The sequence below is a fragment of the Vanellus vanellus genome, assembly GCF_965231255.1.
Source record: "Vanellus vanellus genome assembly, chromosome: 1".
NCBI lineage: Eukaryota > Metazoa > Chordata > Aves > Charadriiformes > Charadriidae > Vanellus > Vanellus vanellus.
Window position 1 is genome coordinate 17,578,939 of NC_138905.1, and position 17,560 is coordinate 17,596,498.

Below are 17,560 nucleotides of genomic sequence, written 5' to 3' on the forward strand. Positions count from 1 at the left end.
ATGAGTTTTTGGATGAAACTTGGGCTTTTTTAACTCAGGAAAGACCCCTCTGTTGAGGCTGGAACGGTTGGGGTTTGCTCTGATCACATTTTTGTCAGGGAAGAGCTTTACCGCTGCCAGGCCTGATTTTCTGGAGGAAACCTCTTGCCCGGGAGAAGGCCACAGTGGCAGGGATACATGCCACCCTGAGCATCGCTTGTCAGCCTTCCCCTCTCTCTGCTCCCAGAAGCACCAAAAGACAGTGGCTTTGTCCTGGTGCAGAAAGCAAGCAAATGCCAAAGCCTCTGTTTTCTTGTTTCCTAGCCCACCATAGCAATGAGTGGGCAGTTAAGTTCTCCTAAATTCGTTGTTGTTTATGGCTTCTTCCAAGGGGAGGTGCTTCTACTGTGCAAAAGTGCATTCCAGCGACAGCTTTGATCATCACCAATCCCTAACGAAGGGCAGGCATTTTTCATTTGTCTGCAAGCTTGTCCTTTGGCTCACGTGTATTTTTTAGATACGCACCTAGTTTCACTGATGCCGTAGTGTAAAAATGCATAAACACACGACATTTATTGCAGTGTGATAAAATGAAGTATCATTTAAGCAAACATTGGCTCACAGGCCAACTTTCAGGCTACTGCCAATCTTTTATAGTAGTTATAAACTCCAGCTTTTATAATTGATATGTTGACAAGCTCCTGCCTACCACAGCAAGTGCAACCACCACACACCGCTACAATCTGGAGTACTTTGCAACACCCGGCATCAGTTGTTTATTGTACAATGTCAGCCAGTTACTCAATTAATGAGGCAGCAAATAACCATATAAAATCGTAAAAGCGCATCTCCAAACGGCTTGAGAGGATCTCCTGACCACAGGCAGAAATGCTCTATTCCAGTGAGACCTCACCTGCAGAGAACGTGAGCTGGATCTGCTCCTCAATGATCTCCAAGGCAATGAAGTCGTGCTTCTCGTTAAACCGCCCGTTGTAGAGGAGGAGAGCGTTCCTCTCCCGGGTTGCAAACCTAGAATGCAGAGATGAGGGGTTAGGTCGTGCTTAACGGCTTATGAATTAAAGACTGACGGTCAAGTCGCCCGGAAGAAAGACGGCATTGTATTTAGCAGAAAAGCAATCCTTGGAATCTTTCTTCAGACAGAAAATTATAAAATTGAGGAGCCAGCCGCAGGATAAATCTACACTTTCACAATCGACAGAGGCAAGCAAGGTGGAAATTACAGAATCTACTCTGCAGAGATCTGCTGCAGATGCTGACCTTCACAAGGGGTAAAATTAGGCAGACGCACGATGCAGAGTAAGTATCTGACGCTCGCCAAACAGTAGCACTTACTACACTTTGCAAACAGTCCAAAAGCTAGAAGGCATTTTCACATCAAAGGGGGGATACTTGCTGCCTGCTTGCTGTCTAATGCTACAGGGTACACGGAGAGTCATCAACTGATTAAAAAGACCTGATGGGGAGGCAAGGGGAAAAGGAAGATAAGAGTTACTTTAATAATGCCATGTAGACAATCAGGGTTCATCAATCAACAGGTCAGTCAGTTGGAGGAAGTAAAATAAACACTTAAATGATTCCACTAAATCAGTGCCAATGGGTGTTTTTTGATTTTATTTTTCTTGTGCTTCTAATATGAGATGTATCACATCTTTCCTGCAGAAAAAGAGGCAACCCCACTTTTCAAAAAACCTGGGTTTTTTTTTGTCTGCAAATTTCTGCATGTTGTACGTATGTTATCATTTTTAATTGAATCCTATTATCTTTGGGGATTTACATACAGCTTTCATCTACTTAGAAATGCAAAAAAAATATTACACTTTACAGAAACATTTTTATGAAGATTAATATTATATACAGAGAAAAAGAGAGAAACCATGGGAATTTCTTGTGTTTCCAAATGTCAGTGTAGTTTGATTTTGTATCTTGAACTTCAGGAATTATGCCTGATTTAAATTAACCCACTTTTCCTATAAATGAATCAAATGCTGAACCCAGCTAATGAAAACTTCCTTCCATGGACAGAAGAAATGATTCTTGTGCCTGTCATGTCACGTCTACTAGCAAGACTCCCATGCAATGCAACAAAACCTGCATTCAGAGAATGTGAAAGAAGCAGTATTTTAGAACATCAAGGTCTGGTATTTGAAATAAAAAATTTCAAAACCAAAGAATATTTTTTAACAAAAGTTGTTTGTCAGACATACGTATGTTGTGTATCACAGCAAGTAGAGGCCTTTTTGAACCAAGAACCTGAATCGGAGCTACGTGGAAATGGGAATTTTTATTCCATACATTATTTAATATTTTTGAAGGAGAATGAATTGTTCTGGTTCAAAACCCAGAAGTCAAAATTTTGACATTTCTAATAAAATACTAACTCCAAAGAATATCTGTTATAGTCCATAAAAATAGTATATTACTGCTTTGATTACTTTTACAATCACAGAATAGAATCTTAGAATCGTCTAGGTTGGAAGGAACCTTTAAGATCATCAAGTCAAACCATCAACCTAACACTGCTAAAACTGTCTTTTAAATACCTCCAGGGATGGTGACTCCACCACTTCCCTGGGCAGCCTGTTCCAACGCTCGACAACCCTTTTGGTGAAGAAATGTTTCCTAACATCCAATCTAAACCTCCCCTGGCACAACTTGAGGACGTTTCCTCTTGTCTTACCAACTGTTACTTGGGAGAAGAGACTGACACCCACCTCTCTACAACCTCCTTTCAGGTAGTTGTAGAGAGTGATAAGGTCTCCCCTCAGCCTTGTTTTCTCCAGGCTAAACAACCCCAGTTCCCTCAGCGGCTCCTCATAAGACTTGTGCTCCAGACCCTTCACCAGCTTCGTTGCCGTTCTCTGGACACGCTCCAGCACCTCAATGTCCTTCTTGTAGTGAGGGGCCCAAAACAGAACACACTATTCTAGGTGGGGCTTCACCAGTGACAAGTACAGTGGATGATCGCTTCCCTAGTCCTGCTGGCCATACCATTCCTGATACAGGCCAGGATGCTGTTGGCCTTCTTGGCCACCTGGGCACACTGCTGGCTCATATTCAGCTGGCTGCCGACCAACACCCCCAGGTCCTTTTCCGCTGGGCAGCTTTTGAGCCACTCTGCCCCAAGCCTGTAGCGCTGCATGGGGTTGTTGTGACCCAAGTGCAGGACCCGGCACTTGGCCTTGTTGAACCTCATACCATTGGCCTCCACCCATCGATCCAACCTGTCCAGATCCCTCTGTAGAGCCTTCCTACCCTCAAGCAGATCAACACTTCCGCCCAGCTTGGTGTCAACTGCAAACTTACTGAGGGTGCATGCGATCCCCTTGTCCAGGTCGTTGATAAAGGTATTGAACTGGCCCCAGTACTGAGCCCTGGGGAACACCACTTGTGACTGGCCATCAACTGGATTTAACTCCATTCAACTAATCAGTTTTGAAATACATCTTTATTTCTAAATTTATTTAATGTAATATAAAATAGCATTATAGAAGTAAAAGGCAAACTAAATGAACTAAGACAATACTGTTGAAATATTATCAAAACACTGATTTAGTTTTCACTTTTCACCATCAAACCTTTCATCCAAAGGAATATAGTTTTGGTAAAACATTTCCCAAGACTGTATTTTTCCATGGATAACTGCTTCATCAAAACATTTTATCAGATCTATTCAGAATATATATGAGCAAAAGAAATGAGAATATTAGTGACGCTTCCTTAGTGGGCAGAAGGACTTAGTTTGATTAGCAACAACAGGAACCCTACTTCTGTTTGAATATATATTTCTGATTAAATTCCTAAGCTATTTTTTGTATATCTTTATTCTGTGTGTGCTCAGTTCCATTCTTTGCCACAAGTCAAAAGCATCTTTTGTATCATACTAATAGTTAAAGCACCATTGCTTTTGAACTTGTCTAGTTATCACCAGCTGGGGAAAAGAAATACTGTCTTTTAATAAAAGGGATACTTTTAATCTCAGGACATAGGAAACAAAAGACACTTTCTTAGAGAATTTTGAATAAATAGTGAGAAAACCTCTCCACTGACAGTGTCTCTTGTAGCAAGTGTTGGAAGGAAGCAAGGAAGACGTATAATGTTAGGAGCAGAAAGTCACGCCTGGTCAGTAACCTAAATACTTTTTTAGAAAAAACACATTTTAGTTATGAGACTTGACAATGCAAACATTCTGCTCTGCCAGGGGTGGGTCATGAACCACTTTGAGGCCGAAGGAAGCTAGACACCCTGGGATTTTACAAATGCCCCCAAATCACACAATATGTAATGGCAAATCATTGTCTAGTCAAACTGCTAATTCTTGCTTTTCCTCACATAATGTTTTCCACCTGCACTGAAGGATATAAAAACCAAAGAAATAACATGTGTAAATAAAAGTGAACTTCAGGTATGAGCAGATAAATGTGTCATTATTCTATGATTCTATGATAAATGTTATCCCAGACAGTGTGGGATGAACCCCGTGATGGTCTAGACTTTTTATAATCATACTGAGTGGACTGAGGAATGTGTAGCTCATGAGTAAATATACCATCTTAGTTTTAAAGATGGTGAAGAAACCCTGGAGTAAGCACTACCTTGCTACAGTAGTTTGCTGTTTCTCACTAACCCCTACCCAGAGAATTTGAGTCACTTTAACTTGAAGCACCCTACATGTCAAAGATCTCTTCCTGAAAGCCTGAAAAATGACACCACGTAGCTGTGGGGACAAGCCAAGGGTAGTGCAGGTAATTTACGCTGGCATCCAGCCCAGGCTGCTCCTTTGTTTGCACTCACTGTAGCTCTGACAAGTCCAACAGAGCCTTTTGCTCCTCAGCTTTTCCGTGTACTTAGATCTGATGCTCTAAATCAATCTTCACCGGCGCATCTCTTCCCTGCCTCGGCTCGCGTGCAAACCATGCCTGCGCTTTCTGATTTAAGCAACATGTCAAGATTCCATAAAATTTCAGACCTTGGGATTAAGACAGACGAAGGATAAAATGGAAGGAAGCTTCCTGGCTTCTCAGAGCTGTAAAACCCCAGGTAACTGCTGGGTGCTGAATGGAACCTGTGCCTGGTGGTGTCCTCCCTGAGCACTTTCTCTGGACAAACACACAAAGACGTCTGTCATTGTTGCTGTTGTTGTACCTATCAACAAATCCCCGGCCTTGCTCTTTGGGGTTGGGGTTAACACATTTTGCACTATTTACTCACAGTCAACCGCGAGGGAGAATCAAAGGTCAATCCAGACTAGATAAACCATGGGAAAGCTGCAAACCTGCACCCTCTCTGGCTCCATGGCAGGAGAGCCCTATGCTATGGCCTGACCCAAAAAGTCTACTCCAGAAGATTTTTTTTTTTCCCCAGGATGTGTGAGCCAGGGAAGGAGAGCCCTGGTCCATGCAGTGCAGCTGCCACCCAAGCTCCAAGAGTTCCTCGAGTGCCCTCATGGGAAAAGTGACAGTCAGCCCAAGAAAAGACTGTCCAACGTGGAGATGTTGGAGCAGCTGGGATGGGGAGGAGGCCAGTTGTGCCTGGCAGCCAGGATGGGACCAGAAGCAGGAGATGGGTGTAGAGGAGCGAGGCGAGGAGCTGGGACAGTTGGGGTCATCCCAAGGCTGGGGACCAACAGACAGCAAGGACCTGAGAATGGTCAGCCTGTCCTCAGCCATGGTCTGAGGAGACCAGGTCCTCCCACAGGCGGGCGAACAGGAGAGGGGAAGAGTGCTCCCAAACAAACTGCACAAACTATCAGCCTCCACCTGAATGTCAGGAGGCCACAGACGCAACTAGAAAAGCACCTGACAGGCGGCAAACCCACCACCCACCCTCGTGTCTTTCCAACTTAGGGGACCCTCGTGTCTTTCCAACTTAGGGCTGCTGAGAGGTGGCCAGATAGGCCTTAGTGTCCCCTTTCCCTGTACCATCATCCTGTGCTGCAGCAGAGGAAGGTCGGGAGTTAGCATCTCAGCGGTATCCTCAGCAGGGTAGAAACCAAACGCTTTCAGAAAACACAATGGTGCCCCACTCACAGAAGTCACCGTCAGAAACACCCAGCGTGACTTCTACATGCAGATAATTTGCTTGATGACAATATTTAAGAAACACCCCCCAAGCTCCAGCGGAGAAGCCACCAGCCACACAGCCCTTCCCTACCGGGACTTACATGAGGGAGACGGTGAAGTGGAAGCGCTGCCGCAGCCCCTTGAAGGTGATGAAGGACTGTGGTGGGAAGCTCCTGGTGGTCATCTCGCAGTACGGCCGCTCGTATTCACCCGGGGGACACTCGCACTTGAAGCCCCCGATCAGCAGGTTCACGCAGGTTCCTCCGTTCTTACACACTCCCGGAGCACAGCGTCCGGAGCGTGCATTCACCTCGCAGTACTCTCCTGCAAGAGGAGAAGCAGACGTCAGGGAAGGCGACACCTCACCCCAGCAGCAGCAAGCTGTGACACTCAGCTACCCACGTGTTTCGGAGAAAGGTTAAGCTGCTTCCCAACTTCTGCACCTGACCCCCTCCGCAAACAAAGTATGAGCCTGTAATTGCAGGGGGGTAAGGATGCTGCATCTTCTTTCAAGTCTGAATTTTCAGGGGGGTACGGGATATGATTTGCCGAGCGATCCTCTTGCAAATATCCAACAACGTTGGCCCCCGTTTTCAGATTCCTTGGCCGCTTCGAGACCCAGTGATAAATATAAAGCTGGTGTCAGACAGATCTATACGGGAGGAGGTAACACCAGCAGTTAAAAATTTGCACACTCCCTGTCAACCAAAATATGTGTAAATTGTTCCGGCGTTTCACTATGGGTCGGAAATAGTGTAAACAGGTAAGTGTTTGCATTTCGCCTCCAGTGGAATTTGGCTTTGCTGCCCACGGAGGCGGCAGGGCACAGCTGAGCTCGCGACAACGCTCGTGGAATGTGTATAGGAAGAATAAACAGGATGCCGATGACATACATATTGCTTCCATGTTTTCCCATGTATCCTGCAGGTGACAGCCATTTTCTGAACCTTTCATAGATGTGCGTAGTAACGCTCTGCAGAAGTTACAGGTTCTGTGTACCACTTGCAGAAGCTGTTTCCCCCCAAATACTTGGGCTTTATTCTATTCAAAAGTCTGTATCAAGATGTGTTAAATTCAAGTACTACAGAATCAGGTGTCTTGGCTTTGTACGTACATCATAATTTTCCTGTGTTTGCCCAATTTTTTTAAAAAAAATTGTGATAACAATCACTTGTGATAATAATCATTTGTGATAATAATAATAATTTGTGTTCATAATAAAGAGAGGATATCCACTTAAAAATTCTGTGGTTGGGACAAAAGCAGCTGCTAAATAAATCATTGTACAGAAAGCTAAACCCTCTATGTGAGTTAATGAGTTAACATTTATGTTTTGGCATGTGTCTTCCTAAGATATAAAGCGTGTTCAGATCCGGCACGTAAAACTGTTCAGAGAGATTGAAGATGGCATATATAGTTGAATTTTACCCAGTAAGAACGTCTGAGAAATAAACGTAGAGCAAAAGTACTCAACACAGACAGCTGAAGGAATGCATACATTTCTAACAGTTTGATATTTGCATGATTACTCACTACCAGATTATACAATTACATTAATTCAAGCACAGTTAAAACCGTGCAAATGCATTCCTGGAGGAAAGTAAAAGCAGCGGGAGCTGTGGGCAGTGACTCACAAACAAAGGCAAATTAAAACGGAAAGTTTTGCTCCAGTCGCTGCCCCCGCAGCCCTGCTCCCACAGGTTCCCACGCCAAAGTATTGCCGCATCCAGACCTGGACCTGCACCTCTTTTCTCTGCCAGCCTGAAAACTGCCGTGGATTGCAGCTGGTTTGGCCACTGCCCCAGGGGTAGCGATCTCTGCGACAGGGGGAGGTGGACAGCCTGGCCGTTGCTGCTCTCCAGCTTTGATGCCTTTCTCCTCTCGCATCAACATCACGTGCCTTTCAGGCAGGTACGACGTACGCCGACAAAATGCAGGAGCAAATACAGGATTGCCACAGCCATGCAGCCAACCAATTCAGTTGGGCTCAGCTCCAGAGGATGGACCTCTGGTCCTGCCCTGTGCTCCCCATGACGCGCTGAGCCATCGTACAACTGCCTCCCGATGAATGCATTTGTGGGTATCTCCTGGCAAAAAATATACTGGGGTGTTTCAGTGTATTTAAAAAGGATGCAACACAAAGCACGGGGAGATGACCACATCTCTTTCTGATAATAATTCTAACAACAGTCAACAAATTGGGAAATAAACTTTCCCCATCATCCTAGAGGGAGTGCAAGCCAAAACCTCTTAAGTAATAAATCGTATAGCCAAGAGTTCAACTTCAAGACTGTGCTTACAGCATTTCTGATTCAGGATTGATGTTCTTATATTCTCACTTTAAAATATTAAGAGGAAATGCTGTGAAAACAACTTGATAAATATTTTCCTGTTTCCATTTATCAACTGTGAGTACCAGGCAAGACTACGTGAATACACCTTCCTTAGCACTTTTAAAATGTTCTACAATGTGTTCTTTGGAGAGAAATTTTATGTATCATCCAAGAGAGAAAATTGGTGTACTGGATATGCCAAACAAAGCAGACACACACATCAGATACACCAAGAGGACACTACAGAAAGCATAAGCACAGCCAATCCCCCTTAACACACACACACACACACACACACACACACATCTTGTGTCAAAAACTCTCAAAAAACCTGGAAAAACACAATTCCTATAGAAAGACTAAACACAGGTTTGTTGCTTTAAAAAAGTAGTAGGATATTTTGTCAAATAACTCTCCAACTCAGAGAGGAATGCAATCTTCAAGGCTTTCTGAAAACAGAATGATATATTTGGCAAAAGCAAATAACGCGCAGGCTTGAACACACAGGGAGAAAAAGGAGTGAGCTAAAAGGAGAGATTCCTGGCACCGTACTACACTGTGGAAATGCCATGGCAATATGGAGGTGAAATAAAAAAGCCTAAGCTGGAACTCATTGATGGTTCTTTATTAATTCTGAGATATAACAAGAACTTATAGACCGTTTGTTTAGCCCCCTATGCAGGCAGAAAAGTATTTAAGAGAAAAGAAAGCCTACTGAAAAGTTCTATTAAATTATGGTTATTACTGCTTTTCATTATGATGCTTAAAGAAGCAGTTTTAAAAAACTGTAGTACAACTTTGAATAAGATCCTTTGTCCTATATTCATTCAGCTGTAGCATCATTGATGTCCCAGTTACTAAAATTATTCTGAATTCTCTTTACTCTGTAATGTAAATGAGAACTGAATTTCATGCGTATTCTTTGATGTTGTATTTTCATATTTTATGTATATTTAACAAAATATATTAAAATAGTGTTTTTTAAATCTCTACAGCAACTCCAAGTCACCACTGTGCTTCAAGGCACAAAGGTCTACCAAGAAACTTGAATTACTCTTTTTTTCCCAAAGTGCCTGGAATTATTTAGAAACATGGCATTTTTGGCTGTATGGAGTAGCCATCTGAGCAAGTATTCGAAGCACTGTTTTGATCAGGATTGGCCACCGCACACACCTTTGTGTGGCTCTTGGCTTTTGTGCGGCTCTTCCAAGGGCGGCCACTTCATCCCGCACTCATCGCCGTGCCACAGCACTGCCCTGCGGGAGCTTTGAGGCATGGCCTGAAAAGCATCCTCAAAATTTGAACCAAAGCCCGCATGTACTTGAAGGACGAGCTGGTTGCTGGCTGGAGCCGGAGTCGGAAGCCCCTAAGGGAAGAGCTACTTGAGGAGCTGAATAGGAAGGGATGTGCATCCGCCAGCCGCCGGGATGAAAAGCGTCTGTGTGCCTGCTTGCAGCTGAAGGTCGGAGGGCCGGGACACGCTGTCGGAGGGGATGTCTCGCAGTCCGGTGGGAAAAAATAGTACAGAAAAGAGGGAGAGCTGCTGTGCAGGGAGGGTCTGGAGGGGCTCGGGGTGATAAGAGCACAGCCCAGATAGCTGTCGTACACAGCCTGGGGACAGTCTGCGACACTGGTGATACCGGCACAGCTCACCCCCTCACCCAGCCCGTGGAACTGCCCTTCGCTCCTCGTGGCGTCCCCTTTGCTAATATAAATTCATTTTTCACACTGGCCAGCATTTTAGGAATCACTTAAAAAACTAGTTACATATCACGACTCTGCAAAATCCAAGCAGTAGATGTGAAGCTCGGTCCCTCCAGCTGCTAAATGTAAAGCATGCCGTTATCTGCCTGTTATCTGCCGACAGATTCCTGGGTCTTGAAAAAATCCTGGCCCAAGCCAGAAAACGGTTTACTGTTACAGGACAGTAGCTGATCTTATATGCTGTCAATTAATATTGATGACTCTTAAAGCTATGACTCCTGTGGCTTTTATACAGCCCTTTAGGTAGTGCTTCCCGGTTTTAAAGCACTTGAGATCACAATGTGATAGTTGCTTTCGACGTTGCTTCCTACTCTCAACCATCGTATATCTCTTCTCCAATTTTAGGACTAACTTTACAAAGACGTTAATCATAATTTTTTTCTTATTAACTTTATGTAAGTGAGGATACCACAATATCGGGCGTAACATAACAAGAACAGGCAAAGCAAAAGACTGGCTAAAAGATTGGGTCTTCTGACCTATTCCAAGTAAAGTAATGGAAGGGTTTAATGAATAAACAAGAAATGATGATAAAAAAAGTGAAAAGAAATAAAAATAAGCTGTCTGAAAAATGAAGAAATAATCTCACAATTGCAAATACCTTCTGAGCTGAACATTATGGGTTTCACACAGCACACTGGTGTGCATCAATGAGTCGGTCTTTGCAGAAATCTGCCCATGGTTTTGCTGGTGAGTTGCTTGACCTTACAACAACAGACAATGTATAACCTTGGAAAGCTTGCTGGAAACAACACAACGGCATTGGAATAAATACAGAATAACTCTACACTTCAGTTTACTGCAATATGTTTCCACAATATCCCTGTTTGAGGACTAGTCCTCAAAAATTTGTACTACTTTCTGGTTGTTTTCAACTGAAATGCTATATTTACATGAAGCAGCAGACCTGCGCTGATGTGCTTGTTTCTTTATTTTTTCCAGTTTCCCTAGACACATGTTAATTTTTCACTCAATATCTGTAATTGTTTGACTTCAACTGATTCTTCTTTGCTTCATCCTGCCATTTGCTCTAGATACATATTAATCTTCTTCTCTGTGTTTGTAGTTGCTTCACCATAATGCAAAGCATTTTGAGAAGCTGATTTAAGCAGCCAGCCTAAAATGATGTACTTAAAAGTGGAAACAACAAGAAATAGGGCAACTAGATTCTTCAAAGAATTCCCATTGACCCACTGCCCTAATAAAGAACCGTCATTAAAAATGTATTTGCTATCTTGCATATTATGGGAAAATCAATCCTCTTCTTCCGCTAGTAACTAAAATGCTACTAACCTTAAATGACAATTGGCACTAAAGCAATCAGCGCACTAAGTAATAAGAAGGCTTAGTTGCAGAATCAGCCTGGAATTCTCTACTGTTAGAAGAGATAAAGAGGTTGGGATCCAACGCACCCACTTTAGAGGTGGTTTCACCATAGTTTAGGCTGAGTAGGAGTTACCGTAGTCCCCTCCTTTCCCCAGACTCGTTGCACATTCCTCCCCCTCCCTTGTGTCGGCATTCATGTAATCCTGCAGTTGACTGATTTGTGGAGCTCAGATGGCAAAACACCATTCATTTCTTTATTGTAGGGTTAGTGATCTTCTGATTCGGTCCCTCCTAGGATTGATGGGATGAATAGCACAGCAGGCACAAGGGAAGGAGGCAGGACCATGCACTCAGGAATAAGAATGAAGGAATGGTCTTAGAAAAGTTTAACTGTTATGGAAATACAGCTTTAACCCATTTTAAATGGCTCATGTGTGAGCGTAGTGGCTCATGCTTGACTTAGGTGAACTGGATCAACACCTTCAGTAGATACCCACCTGTCTCCACTGACTGTGCAGGGATATCCTGCAGGAAAAATTGCGTAAAACGTTGGTGCAAGTCAAATAATAAAAATTAATATTGGATTTTGAAATTTGAAAATATACTTTGGTCTTTCCTTTTACCTATTCATTTATGGTTTTAGAATTGGGACTGATCTAGGAAAATTAAAATCTGCCCCAACCCTTTCACAGGGAGAAATACCAGCTTAAGGTCCAGTCTCCCTCCTCCCCTTTGCTTTCTGCTCCCTTTGCTGCTTTCTGCACTATAAAGGCATACTATGAGAAACAGGTTAAAGTAAAATAATACATGCATAAACGCACACAAGCAGACACCACACATACACACTCACACTGTTTAGCGCTAAATCCCACTGACTCGTAGTGATGGCTGTCCTTTGGAATTTAAGGTGCGAACTGTTCCAGATTTAACAAGATCTATTTGCAAGAGAGTAACCCGAATTTAAAACACTAATCAAAATAACAACAAAAACATTCCTCTCACACTGTGTGTATATATACATATATAGCTTGCCGAGTAGCTCTCTGAGGTGATAGAAAATGATCCTATAATAAGATACTAAGGAAATCACTGTTTTATCTCTGGACGTGGCTTAATTTTTCTGTGGGCATAAGCACAAAGCTCTGAGCTGGTGGGATGAGAGGGTGCAGAATTACTGGTACTTTCTTGGCTATACATATCATCTATCTCCTTTACCATCACCCTTCTCCCTTCCGCATGCCTTCTTCCACAAAGTTGCTCCCAGGCACCCCTGGTAACTCACAAATCAGATTTCCAAAAATCATGAGACTGGGCCAAACAAAGGTCATGAGATCTTTAATCATGAGATGCTCCAAAATAATGAACATGGGAAGCTTTTTATCTTCTTTTATTTGCCTCTGAAGCTGCGGGTGGCTTCTGCTGGCCCCAAGGCGTGTGAGAGCTCTTGGTGGTCAAATTCCAGCCTGAAACACACGACTGAAACCAACTGCTCTGAGGGAACTCCCATTCCCACTCCCACCCCAACAGGAAGATGCTGCTTGACTTTTTCCAGCTCTTCTTCCCACTGGGGTCCTTGAGGACAGCATCTGCACCCCAGCTGCATCTCTGGGGTCCTGCAATCTCCTGGGAGGAGAACCACAGTGAAAAACTCGCCTGGCCAAAGAGGCGAGGGAGAGGCCAGGACCCCATCCCACCTCCTGATCCTTTCCAACTAGCAACCAAGCTAAACTGTATTTTACAAAAGCAAGAGCAGGGAAAGCTCAGGCCTCCATCTCTCAAGCTGCTTCAGGCTGTGCCTGCTGATGCACTGCATATGCAGAGCAGCCACTGAAATGGTACCTGACCCCTCACCAGTCCAAAATCAGGCCCAGGATCCTACACGCAGCATCAGCCTGAGCAAAGATGTTCCTCTCCTCCTCGCCTCCTCCCCTTCCCTGGTGACAAAACAAAGCAAAACAAAGCAAAACAAAAGACACCCTGCAGGGATGGGTGGGTGGATGGATGGATGGATGGATGGATGATTTGGGATTTGGGTTTTTTTTTGCGTTTTTGCATTTAAATGAGAAGGAATAATTGGGGGGAAAAAAAAGAAACAATACTGAGGAGGATTAGTGATATTTGGGGCACATCTGTTGGAGAAATGAATTAGTCTGTGTATTCCAGAAATTATGATCATGTTCTCAAGATGATATATGCTCAATTTGAATGGTCACTGGACCTTGTCCTCCCATGCAACTTCCACCAGAGCTGGCAGGAAGACAGCACAGACAAAAGCCAATACTTAGTCTTTAATACCTGTTCTCTCTTCCTCATGTATTTGTTGAGGATTAAAAATTATCAGTCATTAAGCTTCCGCTCTGTCTACACCAGATAGCTCACCTTTCACCTTCCAGCAACGAGGCCAGGAGTGGCGCGAGCACCAGAAGCGCTACCAACACTTATTGCAGGTACTGCGATTATTTTTCCGATAGCACTCTGATGAGTAAGGAGCCAGACACTACAGTAAAAAAAGAGGTGCATGCAATGTGCCTGGCTTCTCCCCGCCACCTGCTCCCACGGCGTCGGACATAATCACCCCCAGGCTTCTGACAAAATGATGAGGAAAAGCACTTTCTTTGGAATGTGTTAGCGTGGCCGAGGAAAACAAGAAGTAAAACATCCATGCCTTCACCCTGCCACAGCTACCTAACAACAATTTTTGCTCTATGAGATCCAACAGCTAATTTCTTAATGTCTTAATCTTTACTCTTGGCCGATTTTACAACTATCCCTAAGCTCTGAAATTATTGACTCATTTGTTGTAACATACGGTGCCCTCACAAGGTGTCCTCTCTCTCTGCGTTTGACCTTTAAGTTAAAGCTTTAGATACTTTTCTGGGTTCTGCCTCTCAGCCGGGATTGTACACAGCATAAATCTACACAAAAGAAAAAAGAAATGCACCGAAATTTCCAGTTTATGCTGAGTTCTGTGGCAGGTTTATATGTAAGACAATTTATCATAATGCAAATTACACTGCTTTGGGGTAAGATACGGTGATGAAGCAGTGTCTTTCAAAAGCCTAAGCTTTATCTCTGGATGCCTTTAGTAGGGGGAAAGCACTACTGTAGATGTCAAAGATAAAACACAAATTAGACTATGCCATTGTGTCTGCAATTTACATTATGCCTTACTTGGAATAAATCTCTTCCTAAAAATCCCACCTTAAAACCAATGAGAAACCTGGAGGTGTAAGAACAAAACACGCCTCTGCACAACACATATTAATTTACAGAGGAATATCTCTCCCTCCACTTATTTTTAAGAGCAACAGTAATCCTCTATTTTTATTATATATACATCCGACTTTCCCCCCACTCCCCCCTCTGTTCTTTAAGCCCCATGATTCATCTCCAGGAGCATTACTCAAGGGGCACATGGAGGGAACCGCAGGCTGGAGCAGCCACCGTGGCGTGCAGGACATGTTCCCTTTGGGACCTCCTTTGCAGTCTGGTCCGTATTTGCATCCCTGCGCACCTGCAGGCACTTCAGCATGGGAACCAGCTGCCATGCCTAGTTCTCACCTACTTCCACCAGCAGAAGTGAGAAAGAAAAAGGGCAGTCATAGACTTGGCGTGCCTCTGCTCAGATGACAAAAAGGACTATTTCATCACGCAAAGCTGCAATTTTTACTGGGCACCAAATGCCACCCCTGGCACCGTTATTTCCCTAAGGCTGTTGTTCCACGGGCCGTTTTGGCCTTACACTGTGCTTTTCAAAATCTATTTACGTGAATGAGGAAAGCCAGCAAGGCATGGTGGCTGTGCCAGGGTGTGTGCGCAATAACATCTGTTATCAACAGGAACTCAAGGAGTCGGAAAAGCAGACGTGCTTCCAGGCACCGTCAGGCATCCCACTCACTTTCAGCTTGGTTTCCCCAAACTGCTTTTCACAGAGGAAGACACCAAAGGGCTGCAACTCCCAGTTCCCAAATTTGTAGGGAAGGGGAAAGCTCTAGTATTTATTTTTGAGCAAGTTAACATCTTAAAGCCACTGAAAATAGGCAACACACCTGCAAATAATTGACCTCAGAAAGAGGAAGACAGAAAAGGGCTCAGGAATATGGGAAAAGGGAGATCAGGGTCTCCCTTTCAACAGCGAACATCACTGTTGCCTTTAGAAGTGTCTGGCCTGTATTCTACTAAGATCCTGCTTAATTTTCTCCATGTAGCTATTACAGACTTGATGTTTTGGCTCAGAACAAGAGACAAAGCACAGAACAAACCATCTGCCCCGGTCCCCAGCAGCCTGGTGGGATTAACTGCCCAAGCAGTTAACTTTGCACACCTCCATTAAAGGAAGACTGGCAAGATCCTGTATTTTGTGTTTTCCAAAAATTAAAGTTTTCACAGGAAAATCTCACTCTCACATCTTCTGCATAATTTAATGCTATGGTAAAAATGATGGCATTTAGAAATGAGCAGACCTCAAACCAAATTATGCTCCTTAACCTCCTAGGTGGTCCCAGAAGCTCTGGTGGAAAAACACATAATGGCCAATTAGTGAGAATAATTGGAAGAGAAGCCATAAAATATTAATAAAGCAACTGAAAAACATGCTTAAAGTAAATCTGCTATTGTAATTACAATAGGCTAGGAATTCAGAGCTTTATATTTTCATTTTATATGAGAAGTCTTAGCTTAAAAGAAAGTTATACTTAAAAGTACTGTATAACTGTCTTTACTGTGGATTGTATGAGTTCAAAGGTTTTGCTTGACGGAGCAGATAGAACTGGAAAAAACAATCAGATGCCCGTCAAATTTCCATTGTTATACACTGAAGGCAAATTAAAAAAAAAAAAAAATCAAAAATGACTGTTTGCTTGTCAAATTAAAAGGATTAGGGTTAAAAAGATAATCCCATAATTTTATATTTTGGTAGTCTCAAAAATATTTCCTACACAGGTCAGTAAACATAAACTGAAAACAAAAAGCAACTTAATCTTAATGACTCTTGAAAAAGCCATTGTAATGTCTCACACAACACACAAAATCTCAAAATCAATGTAGTTTTAAATCTACAGAATAGACAGAAATTAAAAAGTTACTTTAAAAAATTTTTTTAAACAGACTCATCAAAAATTAATCCAGGCAGCTTCCACAACTTGTACTTAACCCCTGTTACAACAGTTTAGTAGATTAAAATTCAACCTTTTTGTAAAATATGGTTTCATTTTAAAATCACTTTAAATGATTATCGTCTTGTTAGAGTTAATATACTTTACTGTGTCATCTAGATTGTGTTTAGTTATTAATATAAGACACTCATCTTCATAATAAAATTTCTTACAATATGCACATCAGTGTGCTGACCCCTTGAAACTGGGTGGCCCTATCTCATTAAAGTATGTTTTTTAATTATTATATTGGCAAATGCTGTATGATAGCTCTCATATGCTTAGCTATGGAGAATTTCAGAGACAGCCTGAAGTGAAGTATCTTCATCTTGATTTTTACAAACTGAAAATTCAGGCCGACGACTGCTCGGGAAGCTGCGATGAGGAAGCACCGTACAGTGCGGGTCGCAGAACAAAACCTGCCCCAGGAGGAGCAGCGGCGGGGATGCAGGCACTGAACCATGATGCTCTAAACAAAAGAGCATTTGCAACAACAATGAGGTTGTGGTTCCCACCATGTTCTGCACAACTGTATTTCAGAACTGTAATTATCTTGATGTTCAAGGGCATGTGCCTCAGTCTGGTGCTCAACTGTCGAAACTTTCAATCGTCATAACACAAAGAACAGACACACAAGAAACTATACTTTTTTCCTCCCTAACTGGAGGTTATCCTGATACCCTCATCTCTGCACCTTCCTGCCTCATCCTTCCTGCCCCCTTCCTGTTGTTTATCTACTGATGAAAATAAAAATGTATAACTTGGGGATTATAAATATGTACAGAAGCCCAGTATGTTTTTGTAATTCAGTCTTACTGAATTGTAAGGAGGCTTCCCTGTTTTGTTTCCCAGTTTTGTATTTACAGCCAGGAGAAAAGGAGCCCTGTTACCTTGTTCCTTGGAAGTTAAATTTCTTTTTTATTTT

General features: G+C 43.0%; 1 protein-coding gene across 1 annotated transcript in view; it reads right to left on the minus strand.

The window, feature by feature from the left end:
- Positions 1–17,560, minus strand: part of CELSR1 (cadherin EGF LAG seven-pass G-type receptor 1) — a gene marked incomplete at both ends in the record, with an annotated part of 173,490 nt that overhangs the window by 75,092 nt on the left and 80,838 nt on the right. The window contains 2 exons of the mRNA XM_082479271.1: positions 893–1,008; positions 6,161–6,383. Of these exons, the coding sequence (XP_082335397.1) occupies positions 893–1,008; positions 6,161–6,383 (339 nt within the window). The remainder of the gene's footprint in view (positions 1–892; positions 1,009–6,160; positions 6,384–17,560) is intronic.